Below are 17,960 nucleotides of genomic sequence, written 5' to 3'. Positions count from 1 at the left end.
GTTGGGTGGGCGGTATATTTCGCATGAGTGGGTGGATGTGCAACGCCTACGCCAGCGGCTTACCTGTTGGACTTGTGCGCCGTACGGGGCGTATGCGCAATATGCACTTTGTCAACAGGTTAGCCTTGAGCCTTGTGCCCCAGCCAAGGACACCGATTACTCCTCGCGCATTTTTGTCGGCATTGCCCCGTCCCGCTTGCACCCATGCTCCATCCCACTCGCACCCGGCGCCCATTCAGCGCATGCCCCCAGACGCAAAGGCGTCGAACATTCGGCGGGGAACCCTTATATACGACCGGATTGGCGCACCAAATTCAGCAAACCAGTGGTTGATTTTCGCAGGGGAAGCAAGCCCCGATAATGTGCGAATCTGCCCGAGAGCCAGTCTTTTTCTAGCGTCCGATTCTTTCCAAAAATCAGTCCTTATAAGGTAATAAAATTTCAATTCAATGGAAAACTGCTACTGCTATGCTCTCAATTTATGAATATTTAACTATAAATAAATATTACCATAATCATTTATAAAGATTTTGTGGTTCACAATCAATTTTTTAGTACAATCTTTAAAATAAATCAGCTTATATCAGATACATAAGCTAAGAAGAACTAATAAGCCATTTTAATTATATTAATTGTTTAATGCATAATGATAAAAATAACTATTTTTTAATTCAATTCAGTTACTATACTTACAAGACTTTACATTTTAAAAGAAGTTACAAAAACTAACGAGAGAATAAATAAATTGTCAATATCAATGCTTTTTATATATAATTCCATAATTAAAAAAGGAAAAATGTATTTTAATTACTTTTTAGGAATTTGTATTTGGATAAATCATTTTTCAAATAACTCGTAAAGAACATAAATAAATTATTCAAAAAAAAGCCGATTTCTTCTTTAAATCGCATTCCTCCGTAGGAATCGGTTTCGACCTGCTACTTATCCAACATAAAGCAGCCACTATCACCTTAACATGTTTTTATTTTAACCAACATTACCAGTCAAGTCATTTTGCTAAATGTGTATTAGACTGTTATTTATACAAAACACGTTCTCTAGTGTAAGTCAATGTAGTGTTATTTGTTGACTCATTTTAAACAGATAAATCTAGTTTACATTTATATTTAGCAAGCGACAGATTTTCTCAATTTTCTTTAAAATTTTGTCAACTCCTAGCAACCGGAAAACTAGGCATTTATCACTGAAAGGGAAAACCAAACTTTTGTAGTCTACAGTGCCTAGATTTGTCTGGGTAATGATGTCCTCCCCTGAACCGGCTCAGTCATTAAACGAGTTTGCATTCGCCATTCAGATCGGGCAGTCATTCAAAATGAGACAACATCGAACCTTGCCTGCTACATTCACACCCAAAATACTGTATAACCTATCCAATTAGGGAGTTGAATGGTTTTCAACTGAGTTAGCTCCATGGGGGCTCAGATGCTTACGTGTGGACAAATTGGCTGCCATGGCAATGTTGAACTGTGCCCTTCCTTTTTAAAAAATTCGCCAGTCTTTAAGTGCGTTGCAGGCGACGCCATTTCAATCCAGTTACCCCAACGCGGTGACCATCTTCTGGCCTTTTGACCTGTTGCCATGGCGAGGGCACATTAAATTTAACATAATACCTGCTCATCCAGATCCCGAAACGAGGGAGCTGCGAACAATGCAGAAAGTCATAAATTACCCGAAGGTAAGGGCCAATGGGTCGAATACGTAATACTTGTGCAGGCTAAATTATTGGGACTCGAAAAGGGGTTACAAAAATGACACATACAAAAGATGTAGGCTGTAAAATTTAAAATACAAACTCATATATGTGCTTTAAAAATATGTAACTTAAGCAAATAAATAAATGTTGACTAAGCAAGTTTTCAAACTTCATTCTGCTTTTTGCCAATCTAAATTTTATAATCTGATTATTGGTACAAAATTATGCTAAGAACTATTTTAAGAAATAAATGAACAAATTATAAATTACACAACATTGCTCTAAATGTTAGGCGTTTGAAATATAAGCAGGGTGCATTTTGGAGTTTGAATTAAAATATAAACGAATATAATTTGCATAATATGATTGAAAATGGTTCAATTCGTTAAAGTCTTATTAAAAACTCAACAATATTTTTCATTCAAAGAAATATTGGCTAAAATACGGGGTAATTTGCTTAAGATTATTGAAAATGGTTCATTTGTTATTAAAAACTCAACAATATTTTTTACATTCAAAGAAATAAAGTAGTGGGAAAAAGGATTGCATTAAAACGTATGGCCATAAAAATCCCATTATGCATCAAAGTAACACACGCAAATGCCTGCAGATATTTACAGATGCATTCGCAGGAGCAGATGCGAATACAGATACAGATCCCATCTGAATGCGCAACACATGCCGATGCAAATGTAATTCGTTTTCCAATTTTTCTTTTTTTTTTCATTTTTAAACTTTTAACTCGTGCCAACAGAAAAACAATAAAGAACTCGTTTTTTACAAATTGTGACCAGAAAGTAAATACAATTTTTTTTTACTGCTCTTCGTGCGAGTGAAATAGCGGGGAAAATTCGCTGAAGTGGCTCTTCTGTTAAACAAATATGTTGCGACATGCATAGCACCGCAAATTCGACGAATAATTTGCCAGATCCGAAAAAAACCCAATTGAGCTTTTACAAAAATTCCAACCACAACGAAATGCCACTATAAAATTTAGTTTGAAATTTATTACCAAATTTTATTAATGAAATAAATTGTATAAGCTTTTCACACGCAGACAGATCGATCGATTTTTCAAGAGTTATTTGGCTATAAACGTTGGAAAAGTTATTACAATGTCTTAAACTAAGATCTAGTTGAAGACAAGATGACTTCTTTTAAATGTATCTATTACAAATAAAAATACATGTTTGAAAATAATAACACTGGTAAAAAAAACGTAGTGAACCCAAATTTTTTTTTTTTATTCAATTAATATTAATTTTAATGTTTAAGATACAATTCAAAATTCCAAAATCAGATATTTTTCTTACTACCTTTTTTTATCAGTGAACCAACATTGTTTTTTAGCCCTGGCCAATCAAGCAAAAGAAGTGCATCAATTGAGACAGTTAATTTATTTGCCGGTATGCCGAATGATTCCGACTGTTTTATTGTGGTCACGGGTAAGGGCTTTCGGTCAGGGGCTCTAGATTTGGAGATGCAAATTCTGCACCATTATCCGGATGGATGTGGCCCTCTTGGGTAAAGGCCTCCCTCAAAGCCAAACGGTAATCGTCGCCAAAATAACGCATTTGCTCCAAAATACGGCCCCGGCCATCGATTACGTAGAGAAAGTGCGGCTCTTGCTCTTCAATGACATTCTCAAGGACGTCCGTGGCCTTGGGCAACTCGACGCGATCCTGGAGTTCATAGCCGCCCAGCAAACTGGATTCGGGAAAACTACTAATCGGTGGCACAAACACATTGATGCGATTTTGTTTGCGGGACATTTTTATGAAAAATTTTGGAAACTCTTTACAGATATGAAATGAAATGGATAATAAATAATCAGAAGTATCCAACAAACACTGAAATCTCAGAGCACACTTTACAGAAACTGAGACAAACATGTAAGTATCTTTCTTGGTCTGGGGCTAGCTCACTCTGCCCCGGACCCGCTGCAGTTAAATTCATAGATTTGCGGGGGCGGCGAGGAGGCGGAACCTCGAAAAAGAGCTGGTATTTTTAAAAAACATACCTATAAATTTATTTACTAATGTTTTCTCCTTGGCTGAGATGTATTTATATCTGTATATGTAAAATGATAAAGAAAGTTGTGCAAAGTCACAGACAATAAAAAAGACAATTGTTTTTAATTTATTTAAATGGAAATTCAATCTTCAATATTTCTCATAACTTTTTTATTCTATTCGATATTCTTTCTCTTCTATATTCTTTAATTATATATCTTGCTTCGCTATTTTCTTTTTTTTTTTGCAATATATTGATAAGAAAAGAATCACCATATAAAAATATATAACTTAAAATTGAATATATAAAATTTCACTTAACTTAACCTGCTGTATTCTTGTTCGGTTTTAGCTGAAATTAATGAGCTCGTAAATTCTGATAACAATTTTACTAGGCAATTCATTTTTCCGTGTTCAGCATTTGAAATTTGAATTAAACCTTCAACTAATTTAATGCCACAAATTGGCCGGCTTATTTATGGTTGGCACGTTTTGTAACTATTCATGCGTGGCATTTTTTAGCTTATTATTAATATTGTTCCATAAATTATTTGTGTCGTTTATTTACGAGATATCATATTCTCTTACATTGCATTTGATCAAATTTTGTCCACATTGATTGCCTCTGACAGAAGGCGTAGTCATAATTTGAATTCATTTTATTTTGATAGATCATGTTTGTTTTTATAGACTTTTCCAGCAGCCCTCATTTTGTCAATATAAGTTATTCCACTTATATTGCAAAATATAACAAATACTTTAAAAACAACTGCCTGAAACTTGAATATCTCATTAAATTTGCACTGTAAATGCAATAAATAAATAAATGCCATACGTAATAAATGGAAACAAATTTGTTTATTGAGGTAAAATTCCAAAGCAAATAGTAAAACATGCGGTCTATTTATTTGTTTTATTTTTTCCCGAGTACTCCCAGAGCATGTCAGATTCTGGGTATCTCCCGCCGGCGCTAATCAAGTTAAAGCCTGCATTGTGATGGACATGAATGGCGATTGCACAATGGAAATTGAATGCTAGTTTAATTCGCGTGTCACAATGGCGGAGTGTGCCCTGTCATGTGGCCATGTCCGCCGGACACAAGATAAATAATTAACTGTTGTTACAATTTCAGTCAGTGGAAGTCCTGCGACCCTTTAAAGCCGAACAATTTCTGGTTACTCCACGCCTCATTTACCGTGTGCTACATCTAATGAAGTCGGAATTAACCAAATTGCTCAAATTGGAAGGCATTTGCAATTAATTCTGCATCATAGAAGACCCTGAAAATAGCTTCATGCTGGGAATCTCCAACATCACAACTTGGTTTAGTAATTTCCGCAAACAATAGTTGGCCGAAATTTCATAAATAAATGATAATTCATATGTGAGCGGTTTTAGCTGGAATTTTTGTTTTGCTCTGCCAAACATGAAAATGACATCCAAATGCATACAGGACCTGGTCCTTCCATGGCACCGGGGAAAACAACGGTCAGCGATGATACACAAAGCACTAATTGGACACTCTGTCATGGGCAAAGTCACAAATTCAACACCAAAACAATGGCAGAACCTTCGACTGCCACGGTCAGGGCCATAATTAATTGGATTTCGTAATCAATTTGTACAGTTTCGTTTTCGTACTAAACTAAGTTAGTCGATTGCAAAGTTTTTCGCAGAAACACTGGACACGAAAGTGCAGTTTGTGGTCAACTGAGTTCTCAATTTTGCACTTATTAGCTCATTTTTCTAGGTTTTCCCGGAAATAAAATGCAGCTTGGTATGCCCCTAATTGGTTCATAGAAAGTATGGTTTTTCCACAAAATTGCCGCTAATAAAGTTTATAAGTTTAATGTGCCTTACAATGGCCTGCAAACAGCTTTCAGTTTTAAGGCTGCGTCTGATTTTCATATCCCATATTTAAAAACATTCATGATTTATTGCTGTAGCTTACTTGGGCTTATATAATTTGTATTTTTATTTTATATGCAAAAGACTTTTACAATTTTTATTTTTACTTACAGAACGTGTTTATCATGAATTTATATTTAAAAAAAACAAAGGATAATCTGCTTTTTGCTTATTTCCTTTACTCCATTTAATTTAATATATAAAGTGTTTAGTTTCTCGCTCTTTTTTCAGCTGGTATTCCAAAATGAAAATAGAAACATCTAGACAAATATTTTTCATTTGCTTTTTATTATTATTACGATTAAAACGATTTCTAGATGAAATTGTGAGCTGGAAACTAAACAATGAACACAATTGAGTGTTTTTAAATGCCAGTCTAGATGAATTTTCTTAAGTGTAGCTTAAAGTAAGCACCAGGTTTTCTCGAAATTGAAAATTATTATGGCCAGGCCAGGCAACTGGTTGCTCCTCTGCACTTCAGCCGTTCCTAATTGGCCACAATGCAATGTTTTCTATTTGTCAGATTCCAAATAATGCATAATAAGAGTCTGCCTGGGTATGAACTACAATTTGGCGAGGGTTGTGGCATCGAGGGCTTGTTTTGCTTATTTGAAGCCAATAGCAGCAGCTGCATTCCTGGATCCGATTTCGAAATGGGAGGGTAATTCCCCACCTGGGAGCCAATTGCACAGGGTGCAATTCTAAGGAGCAGCTAGTAGAGTTACCAGTGATTTGCCCCGAAGCTTCTTTGAGGCAAGGGTATTTCCAGGAACCGGATTAAATTGAGTAGAGAAACAGAAAGCAGTCGCCTGTTTATACGTTCCCCTCCATCTGTCGCCCAGATAAAAGAACAGCTATGCAGCTTATTAATCAGTGAGCCAATAATATCCTTTGTGCCAGGATGCAGGCATTATCTGACATTCTGCCAAAGGCTGCAAAAATACAGACAGCTGTGGAAATTGCGCAGTATTTCAATGCAAGAAAGACCAAAGCAAGTTTGATTCACCATTGTTTATTTAATAACATCAAGAAAAGTATATAATAATGCAATTAAATTATTGTTAATAAATTATAATTGTCATATAGATATATTGTTATCTATATATATATATATATATATATATATATTTTATATATATAATAAAAACAATATCAAAATGTTTGGTTTGTTTACTATAAAAGAAATTTCTACAAAATGGTTTTCTTTTTAATCTGACAATTATAATTTATTAAGAATATATATAAATATGATTTTATATGCACTTTCTTATATCTCGCTTGTTATTATTGTTGGGCTAAAAAAAAGTTTATCACTTACAATAAAAATTTAAGAAAATAATAATACTATTTTGTTTATGCAATGGCTTAAAAAAAAACTAACTTTATGTGTATCATTATAAATCTTAATTTAAATCGATACATGAAGAATTTAATTTAATTAAATTAGGTCCTATATGCACTGTATTATTACTGACGCAATATATTTTATACTACACATATTATATTTTTGTTAAGGCTGAGCAATTTATGGCTTGACTTAGTTATTGCACTTTTAGAACGCAATGTGCCACAGGCAATACACGAATATGGTTATTGGCCGCCGTAACTTTTATTCAACATTAATTTAAAGCATTTAATTGCTTCGACTTTTGCAATCCGGACTGTCGGCTTACCAAGGTGTGCGAAGATTCACATGAGCTTTATGCTCATGACAATAAGGAGAAAAATAATAAAAAATATCCGAATAAATTGTGTGACTCCCCCTTTGTGGCGCTGGCACATCTTTTCCCCAAGCCAAACACACAAAGTCGAGCACATTGTGGCGTTTTAAGCGGAAAATATGCCGCACTTCCGCTTTTCTCACACACACACACATAAACAGTTGACTGGGCTACCGTTATAAGACTGCCACCAAGATGGCTGCCTTTTACTGTATGTATGTGTGTGTATGTGTGTGTGCGTGAGGGGGAATTTACTGCCATTATATTTATATATTATTATAATGCCATGATGGCAAACAAAGTGTTGACAGAGCGACAGAAGCAAGCAACAAAAAAAAAAAAAAAACATTAAGAAGGGTGGGGGAAAAGCAGAACGACCACCACCGCATTACATTAACCAAAATACGTTTGCGTTCCGTTTCACATTTAATTGCCTAATCGCACTTAAGACCGTCGATTCCGGCATCGATTTAAGACCCCATTTTGAGCCCAAAATCTTAGATTTCCCCTGGCCCCAGCACCACTTTAAAATTGAATTTCAAGTTGACGCCATTTCCACTGGGGGCTAGCTATTTACATTTTAAGCTAATTGATTACATTTCGTTCGATGGGATAAACTTATTTGCCTCGACACTTGTGCATATTTATGAAATACAATTGAAAGGTCTACAATTAAATTCATATTTCGCAATATAAAAACTTCAAATTGAAATAGCCATGATATTTTCTCTGCAGATTGAGCAATACGTTAATGATAATTGTACGTTAAAACTATTTTATGTTATTCCGTTTTATCAAAATAATACACATTCCTTGACCCGAAACAATAAGAAAATACCAATCAGTCCATAGCAAAAAAGCAGTTGGACTAAAATTAATTTCTGAATTTAAGTTCAAGGTCTTCAAGTTAAATACATATTTAATTAAGCCAAATATCACCAATCGACACCAATTTGATGTACAAATAGAATCAAAAGAGAACAGATAAAACAACAGAATACTTTCAATTTAAACATTGAATATAAATGTTTAATTATTATGAACCGGTAATTTAAACCAAACCCCACAAATACTTTTTCGCCGAGCTCGACCTCGAATTGTTAGCTTAATTGATTTGATGTTGGACTAGCCCTTGGCAAAATCGCGAACATCATCTGATGGCGGAAAGGATTCATTACATGTTCTTGCCCTTAATTATCGGGATGAATGCAATGTTTTATTTGCCCACCTGGCCGCAGTTATGAGGTCTTTAATTGGACCGGGTTCTTTTGGGGCAATTCAAGGGATTTATTTAGGGGCCTGGGCTTTGAGGTCATCGAAATGAAATGCCCTGGCAAACAATCATTATCATTCACCGCAATCGGAACGACAGAACACGACACAACATGGACAGGAGAAAACTTTCAAAAGAAAATTACAACAGCGGGGATGATGGGAGATGATGGCTAAGGAGGGGAGAGTGGGGGCTTAGAAAATCGAGGGACAGAAAGGAGGTGGAATAGTCCTGGACCAAGAAGTTCCAGCCAGGACCAAAGTTTTGGTGTAAAATTAAAATTGGAATTAAAAGCACAATGAAGCCAGCACCATTCAGACATCCGTAGAAAAAGAAAGACAACGACAAATAGAAAGAGACGTTAAGTGGGGAGGGGAAAAGAAAAGGCAACACGGTGGGGGGGTGGTGAAAAGAGACGGGGCTAGTCTGGGCATATTGGCCAAGGGTCTTAGTGCTAAATGATTTATGGCTGTTTGCATGCCCTGTCCTTATGCAAATTGTTTTCGAGAATCTGACAAAACGATGAAGTTTTCATTAGGGTGCCATTAGAAACTCCGTTTAAGTTTATGGCAAGATGTCGGCCGGCTCTTTTTCATTCGCTGTGACATACATAAGCTGGACGCATGGGCTCCGATTGATGGATCGTTGGCCAGGGAAAGTGGGTTTCACTTAAATAATCCAAGGAGAATTAGAGCAGGCCTGAAAACAATGTGGACTACATTTTTGATAACACATTTTAAAGTCAATTAATGCATTTCAAAAAGGTCCCTTGTTGCAAAGTGATCGTAACTAGGCGCACAGCTAGTAAACATCTAAAAATCCCCATCACTCTTGAACACCCTTCTAATTCAGTTTTTACACTTATATTTAAAATGTTAGAAAGTATAAAATAACTGAAAAAGTTTTCTGCAATTTTGCTGCGTGTGCTGGTGAAATGTCAACTGTTTTTACTCGCCACTCAGAGATTCCGCTGTGAATTACTCATCAATCCAACTCGTTTTGACGCACCTGCGAAAACTAATTTGAAAGCAATTTGTTTTCGCATAGATTGCATATTCCCCTGTCAGGCACCCACACATAATAATCATAATCACATAACCCCCCTCAAAACAAAAAAAAAAGCCCCAAGCAATCAGTCGCTGAAATTGTGAAAGCAACCCCCAAAATACAAAAAAAAGGGCAGTAATCGATCATCATGGGGGAAACCGGGGAACATACCTAATTTGTATAAATTATGTAAATATTGATTTATTAGTTGAAAATTTAACATCTAATTTAAGACGGGCCGCTTCAACTTGGAGTAAATTTATGCGGCACAGCTAACGAATTTATCATTATCCTTGGGAGCATAAATTGAAAAATAAATGCGGCTGCTGGTTCTATTTATTATGTTTTTCTTTTTCGCCCCTCTCGATAACCCTTTGGTAAAATCTGAATCCTGTTTGTGTTTGTGTAAATGAAAGTGTTGTCCGTGTGTGTGTGTTTGTAAGAGAGTGAGTGTGAGTGTTAGTATCTGAGTATCTGTGTGCCAGTGAGCTTGTTTGTTTACCTGTGTGTGTGCCTTTTGCGAACCGAAGAGGCCGTAACTCAAAGCAAATTTCCCTCGGAATGTCCCCTTCCCTTTGCTCTCACGGTCAGCCTGGGGGCGGCTCAGCCACGCCCACCGACAGGTTTTCTAGCACACAGACACACACATTTCCACAGGCCTGCACAAACACTCACACACACACACACATACACACACACACACACACACACACACACACACACACACACATACACACACACACACACACACACACACACACACACACACACACACACACACACACACACACACACACACACACACACACACACACACACACACACACACACACACACACACACACACACACACACACACACACACACACACACACACACACACACACACACACACACACACACACACACACACACACACACACACACACACACACACACACACACACACACACACACACACACACACACACACACACACACACACACACACACACACACACACACACACACACACACACACACACACACACACACACACACACACACACACACACACACACACACACACACACACACACACACACACACACACACACACACACACACACACACACACACACACACACACACACACACACACACACACACACACACACACACACACACACACACACACACACACACACACACACACACACACACACACACACACACACACACACACACACACACACACACACACACACACACACACACACACACACACACACACACACACACACACACACACACACACACACACACACACACACACACACACACACACACACACACACACACACACACACACACACACACACACACACACACACACACACACACACACACACACACACACACACACACACACACACACACACACACACACACACACACACACACACACACACACACACACACACACACACACACACACACACACACACACACACACACACACACACACACACACACACACACACACACACACACACACACACACACACACACACACACACACACACACACACACACACACACACACACACACACACACACACACACACACACACACACACACACACACACACACACACACACACACACACACACACACACACACACACACACACACACACACACACACACACACACACACACACACACACACACACACACACACACACACACACACACACACACACACACACACACACACACACACACACACACACACACACACACACACACACACACACACACACACACACACACACACACACACACACACACACACATGGACGACACAAAGTTTATCCAGCGCACATTAATTTACTGACCTTTTTGCACTTTTTCCATAGTTTTGCAACCGCACCTCCGAGCGCTGCCGCGCCCACTGTTCCGCCCACCAGACTGCACTGGGAGAAATGTTACTTACTTACTTTAATAACCGATTTGTGTGATGCCTATGGTTAAATAATTATTAACAAATTACCATTGCAACTATGGAAATATTTGAAGTTAAATTTGAAAGTTGAAATAGATAATTAATGTCAGAATTCAATTTTTATAAATACATATTTATATATTGGACAAGAACTACAATTCAGTAACTACTTTTACATTTTTTTAGTTTTAAAAATATCTGCATGAAAGTTTTTCGCTTAGTGTGGCTGCGGCTTGCAATTCGCGATTTCCTGTCTTTATTTGTTTGCCAACGCCATCTCTTTCGGTTTTCCAACTCTAGAATCCGGCAATGAAAAAATACCATGGCCACTAACCAGTGACCGGTGACCGGTGACCAGTGACCAGTGACCAGTGGTGGTGATAGTAACCAGTGACTGGCTACTGGCCAAGTCTGGCAGTAGTCGGTATACTGGATATTACGGTCGTGTCCACAGGCATATTACAATGTATGATGAATGTGTGACACTTTAGCAGCTTGTTTGTTTGTTTATTGTTTGGCCCGCACACACACTCAAACACTCAGGCAAACCCTGCCCATCGTCCTTCGCCCCTTTCCACTCCTTTCCGCCCCTTTCACCCCCTTCGCTTTGTGCGCGGCCAAAATAGAAAGCAAACTGAATGGCAAAACCAACAGTCATCAAGGGGCAGCAACGAAGCTCGAACTCTCTATGTAGTCCCACTGCTTAAGTAGCATGTATTTTTATTAAAACTTATCAACGTTTAAAATTGGGTATTTGGATTATGACTTTAATTTTTACCATTTTAATGATGTTTACTTTTGATACATATTTTTAAGTTTAATCCTAAATAAATAAATCTTTTTGTGGGATACTGAAATGAAACTGGAACATACTGTCTTGATTATCGACTGTGTTTATTATTTCTGTAGACATTGGTATTATTATCTTGTCGAAATTCAAAGTTATCATTATCAATATTTTTTATTTTGACGTTGTTAAGTTTTCCACTGCGTTCTCCTATTCTACCTGTTTCCGTTCCATGACTTCCGTTTTCTCCATTGTTTCCGTGCCGCACAGCACACCGATTCCATATTGGATTTGGTTTTCTCAGGACCCTTCGTCATGTAAGGGAATAGGAAACTTTTGTTGTTTGCTTTGGCCATTTTTAGCTGTGTATGTGTAAGGAGAGTTTAATAAATTGTATCTTCTGGTCCCCACACATAAGCATATGCAGATTACTATACGAATGTGTGTGTGTCTTTGGGGGTGAAAGTGTGTGGAAAGGATGTTGCAGGACGTTCAGAGTGGTTGTTGGGGAGAGGGGTGCGGCACAATGTCTGGGGGCGGGGTTGGGAGGGCAGATGCCCTTGCTCTTTCATTTTCAATAACGGCAAAGCAATAAACTTGCCCAAATATAAGTTGGCTGTTTGTTGACGCTCAAAAACTTTGCACAACATCTGAAACTGTGCGGGGATTTCAGACCCAAACATCGATTTCAAGGACAACGTAAAAGCAGCTGTGTTATTAAAATAACTATTTTTGCCTGACATTGTACATAGCTTAGAATTTTATAGGATAAGTTTTTGCAGTAAACTAGAGCACGATGATAAGGTTTGTAAGAAATGTAATAAATCAACAAAAATGTTAACCTACGATTTAATCGTAAACATTTTAAACTTCTTCAAAAAGAAATTCAGAATGACTTTTAAAATTATTAATTTTTTTGATTTGGTATAACGGGAACTTGATGACAAGGTTTTTAAAAGGTTGTCTGGCCCAATTTCGATTTAATAAATATTCGAAGAAAAAATTTTCAAAACAAAGCGTTTTAAAAAAAAAAAAGAATAAGTACTCGATTAAATTATTTCTTTTAATAAAAGTCTTCTGACAGACGGACGGACAGACGGACAGACGGACATGGTTAGATCGACTTGCCTAGTTATGCTGATCAAGAATATATTTACTTTATAGGGTCGGAAATGTCTGCTTCACTGCGTTGCAAACATCTGACTGAAATTATAATACCCTAATAACTTTCAAAACAGAATTTAAATGCAAACTTTTAGAAGATTAAGCAACAAGACTTTAAAGAAATACAACTTTGAAATCGGATGCGTGAAATAAAAGTTATGGACTTAGAACTGTAGGTTTTTGGTCACTTTTCTGCAAAGACGATTTTTTCGGATATTTAGAAAGGTTAGGTTACATCATAAAAATGACAAAAAATCGACCCGAAATTACAAAACCATTTTTAAACGCAGAGTTTTAGAGACTGAAGCCCCAATACTATAAAGATATGCCATTTTGAAATCGGATGTTTGCAAAAAAAGTTATTGAATTTAAAGTGACGGTTTTTGGTTATTTTATAATTTCAGTCAGAAGCTTGAAGCGCAGTGAAGGAGACATATCCGACCCTATAAAGAATATATATATTTTTGATCCGCATCACTAGGAGAGTCGAGCCATGTCCGTATGTCCGCCCGTCTGTCCGTCCGTTTCCATGCAAACTAGTCTCTCATCTTTAAAGATATCTGCATGAAACTTTCCCAAAAGTTGTCTTTCTATTGTAGTACATATGTCGAAACGAGCCAGATCGGTCTATAATTTCATCAAAAACGGACGACTATAACATTAAAGCTCCCATGGCAATAATCTAAATAATATTCAGGCAACAGTAAATAAATTAGCTTTTATTTAATAAAAACTTTGAAAACATTTATCAAAAGCTTTATTTTTCTTGAGCTTTAAAACATTCTGGTATAGCTTAATTTAGCTTGTCGTTAGCTTTTAAAGCCTTCCAAAGTCTTGAAGGATATTGAGCTTTTAAGCTTTCTATTTATACATTTACTTAGTAAGTAAGTAAAAAGTTTGTTTTGTTAATCACTTAACTATGAGAAAACTTAAAAAGCTAGTGAAGTTACATTACAAGTTAAAAATAAATTAATAAATAAATGTTAGAAAAACTGAATACCTATGAAATAAACAGCACAACATTAACAAAAAATATATTTCGATATTCTCAAAACCGGCTTAAATGTATTCTTTTTTTTTTGTTGTGAACCCAAAAAGCCAAATGTTCCATGAAAATCTGACCTTTTGGTTTTAGGTTGCCCACTTGGCAGATTTTCACTCCATATGTATATGTCATTATGTATTAAAGTGGTGAGTTTTCACTACCTCAGAGTAGCTGGCACGTGAATGACCCACAGTTCAAAGAGCGATAAATAACTATGAATGGTTATGCAGTGAGCCACCTGCTGAGTGGATTCTTATCGCATTGGCATAAGCAAATATGTTGCTAAGCACCGATAAATGCAGCGTCAGTGTAAAAATGCAGAGCGAACTGAAGCGATAAGTCACCCAGATCCAATATAAAGCTCTGCACGCGATCTACGAAGGTCACAAGCAATTCGAGATGCAGTCGCGGCAAGTCACCATAATGGAATCAGTAATCCTTATCCTTTTATCGATCCTGGGAGTCTTTGGCGGCGGAGTGACGTCCAAAACGACCTCACCCATTGCCAACTGGCACCTGAGCGATCCGCATTACACGAGAGATCAGTACGCCAAAATCCTTGGCGAGGCAGGAGTGGGACAGGATCCCGATGAGAAGGGCCACAAGGGCCTGGGTCCCATGCAGATCCAGTATGTCGACTACCAGCCAAATTGCCAGCCCGGCGGAGTGCCGGTTTGTGCCACAAATGGCACGGATAACTTCTACTTTGAAAACGATTGCCGCTTGGAGGCGGCCAACATGAAGCTACTTTTCCAGTATGGCACAGGTGAGTTGGGAAAAGATTGTTTTACTCAGCTTACAAAAACCATCACAAAATTCCTTTAAAAAAATATACTTATCATCACACAAAAATGTTGAGGCCATAAACAACCCAATGAATTCTAAACCCAATGAATTGTTTCAAAACATAAAAAACTCTTTACTTCAAAATATATTTGGAAAAAAATATATATAAACAGTAATAAAATTAAAATTGAAACACAGAAAATTTATTTTTAAAGCTTAAAATCGTGTTGGAAAATAAATGATTTTCAAGTTTTTGACTAGACGACAATTATCTTTTTTTAAGTAAACGCGTTAATTTGTACTTACAATAGGCTTTTGCAGTTAAAAATAATGATAGAATAATTTCAAATAAATGATTTTCATTTCAAAATAAGTCTAAAAGATTGAAAACTATTTTCAACTTTCCAATTTCTAAATTGCTTCTTTTCCTGTGTTTATTTTATTATATTTTGCAAAACTGTATCTCCGGAAATTGCCATGCAGAACTGGAGCCCACGGAGATGGAGCGATGCCTGCCCACCTGCCAGACGATGAAGTGCACCCATGTGGGGCGACCAGTTTGCGCGCTGGCCGAGATCGGAGGAGCCCTTCCCCAAACCTTCGCCAACGAGTGCGAGATGCGACGACGCGAGTGCCACACAAAACATGGTATGTTAAACATTCAAATAAAATCATGTTTTCTATCTTTGGCTTATAGGTTTAAGACATCAAAGAAAAGTTTTTTTTAAGGTGACCTTAAATCAGATTTGATAACCTACTTCTCATTTGTATAATCCCTAATTTAATTTCTTCTGACTGCCTAGTCCTGCGGATTCTGCACCTGGGTCCTTGCCAAACGCCCAAAAAAAGTGACCGTAAGAAGAATCGGCGCCGCAACAAAACTAAACGCATGGCAACAAAAGCCTCCGTTGCAAAGTTTTCTAATGAACAAAAAAAGATGTACCTTATGCTGGCCACTCCAGATCCGTGGATCACCAGCACCACCAATCCGAGGACCACCACACCAACCGACACGGGAATCACCACAACTGAATGGGCTAGGCCCACCAAACTAACGAGTAAAAGTCCCGCGCCCATGCAATTTCAGCAACTGATGAATCTGACCAATCCCATGGTCTCCGTTTCTCGTGCAGTGGATGCCTATAATGTGTACAATATTCCAGATGTGGGTCACGATTATGCCGAGATCATCGACTCCTCGCTCTCGATGTTTCTGCCAGAAGTGGGTCGTGTCACGGAATCGTATTCCCGCCGAAGTAGCACCACCACATCCACCACAGCAAAGCCAGTTTTGTTAACCACCAAAGCAACCAGGATAAGTCATTTATCCACCAGCACCTTTAAATCGAATCTAAAGGCCAGCACCACTGAGATTAGTGACGCATCCACCACTGACGATCCGCCTGCGATGACACACGCGATCAGCACCACTCAAGATTCTACGAAAAATCCACGATAACTATCTAGACTCTGGTATTTAATATTTATTGATACCTATTTTTAATACTAGTTAAGTTGAACAATAAAATAAAATAAAATCTTGAAATCACTTCGAATTCAGGTTTAGAATAAAAGTAAGTATAAGACTTAAAGTAATAAATTATAATTATATTAAAACAGAAATTCTTTCTGTCTGTGGTGCTAATTTTTTCATCAGTATTTTCGTTCGATTTAGGTTTAAGAATTCAAACCTAGTCAACTGTTTAATCAAAGTAGGCATTTTAACTTTTGTCGGAGCATTGCCGACAATTTGTTTTAGTAACGCCACTGATTTATATTAAACAAGAACAGGAAAGGAAACGAATAGAATCAAAAAAAAATGGAGTACTCCAATTTAATGGTAAGCATATTTTTGGGAAAAAAAACCAAAACTAATTGCTCTGAATCGTAGCTCACCTTTATTTTTGGATTGATTATGTGCGCGGGAATTGTGACTTCTGGCGAACCCAAGTGCATGCTGAACGAATCAAATGAAAGTGCCATTACTTATGATGACAACAAAGGCTTGAAACTACAGACGATCCCTTCCGTGGTGACCATGATATTCAAGAATTTTGTTGTTCATTTGAAGGGGGAGTTAGAACAACTGCGGGACAATATGGAAGTCCTAACGGACATCTATATACGTAGCCGCAAGATTATAAGACGTAAGCAGAACTCCCTCCAAAAGGAACCCAATGGAATGCCCCAAGATATGCAGAAAATGTCTCGCCCTGCATTTGGTCAGTTTAAGAACAGGAAGAACAACAGCGATTTGATGCCTCTGTCTAATTTGCGATCTCTGGTGAATCAAACGACTGGGTCCAACTACATTGTGTTTTTTAAAGGCCACAACTTCAGACTGGCAAATGAAACGCTCTCCGCTACCGCCTAAGTTAACGGAAAACCAAGAAACTCTTTTTGAACACAACAATATGCACTTATAATTTCCAAAACTTAAACTATTAACAATAACATCAACATCAACATTATCTTATTTGGTACATTCGACTATGATTGCCTCTATATAAACTTAT

The 17,960-nt window shown here is 37.5% G+C and overlaps 3 protein-coding genes across 3 annotated transcripts; 2 read left to right on the top strand and 1 right to left on the bottom strand.

The window, feature by feature from the left end:
* Positions 1–2,934: 2,934 nt before the first annotated feature.
* On the bottom strand, positions 2,935–3,559 carry LOC108149973. Its single transcript, XM_017277893.2, has one exon. It carries the CDS (start codon positions 3,484–3,486, stop codon positions 3,154–3,156), a length of 333 nt encoding a protein of 110 aa, XP_017133382.1. The 5' UTR covers positions 3,487–3,559; the 3' UTR covers positions 2,935–3,153.
* An 11,498-nt stretch (positions 3,560–15,057) lies between these two features.
* On the top strand, positions 15,058–16,903 carry LOC108149956. The gene is made up of 3 exons (XM_017277872.1): positions 15,058–15,424; positions 15,928–16,092; positions 16,248–16,903. The coding sequence occupies exons 1-3, from the start codon at positions 15,058–15,060 to the stop codon at positions 16,901–16,903; spliced, it is 1,188 nt and encodes a 395-aa protein (XP_017133361.1).
* Positions 16,904–17,189: 286 nt separating this feature from the next.
* LOC108149974 lies at positions 17,190–17,959 on the top strand. Its single transcript, XM_017277894.2, has 2 exons — positions 17,190–17,284; positions 17,336–17,959. Exons 1-2 carry the CDS (start codon positions 17,264–17,266, stop codon positions 17,816–17,818), a joined length of 504 nt encoding a protein of 167 aa, XP_017133383.1. The 5' UTR covers positions 17,190–17,263; the 3' UTR covers positions 17,819–17,959.
* The last annotated feature ends 1 nt before the right edge of the window (position 17,960 follows it).

Source organism: Drosophila elegans, unplaced genomic scaffold (genome assembly GCF_018152505.1).
Source record: "Drosophila elegans isolate 14027-0461.03 unplaced genomic scaffold, ASM1815250v1 contig_149, whole genome shotgun sequence".
Lineage (NCBI taxonomy): Eukaryota > Metazoa > Arthropoda > Insecta > Diptera > Drosophilidae > Drosophila > Drosophila elegans.
Note: the sequence above shows the minus strand (reverse complement) of the source record. Positions and strands in the feature narration are given on the sequence as shown.

Bases quoted from the DNA above. Each gene is read 5' to 3' on its own strand.
- LOC108149974 (XM_017277894.2), top strand. From the start codon at position 17,264: ATGGAGTACTCCAATTTAATG. The intron at 17,285-17,335 runs GTAAGCATATTT...TCTGAATCGTAG, and splicing joins TGGAGTACTCCAATTTAATG to CTCACCTTTATTTTTGGATT.
- LOC108149973 (XM_017277893.2), bottom strand. From the start codon at position 3,486: ATGTCCCGCAAACAAAATCGCATCAATGTGTTTGTGCCACCGATTAGT.
- LOC108149956 (XM_017277872.1), top strand. From the start codon at position 15,058: ATGCAGTCGCGGCAAGTCACCATAATGGAATCAGTAATCCTTATCCTT. The intron at 15,425-15,927 runs GTGAGTTGGGAA...ATTGCCATGCAG, and splicing joins ACTTTTCCAGTATGGCACAG to AACTGGAGCCCACGGAGATG. The intron at 16,093-16,247 runs GTATGTTAAACA...CTGACTGCCTAG, and splicing joins CGAGTGCCACACAAAACATG to TCCTGCGGATTCTGCACCTG.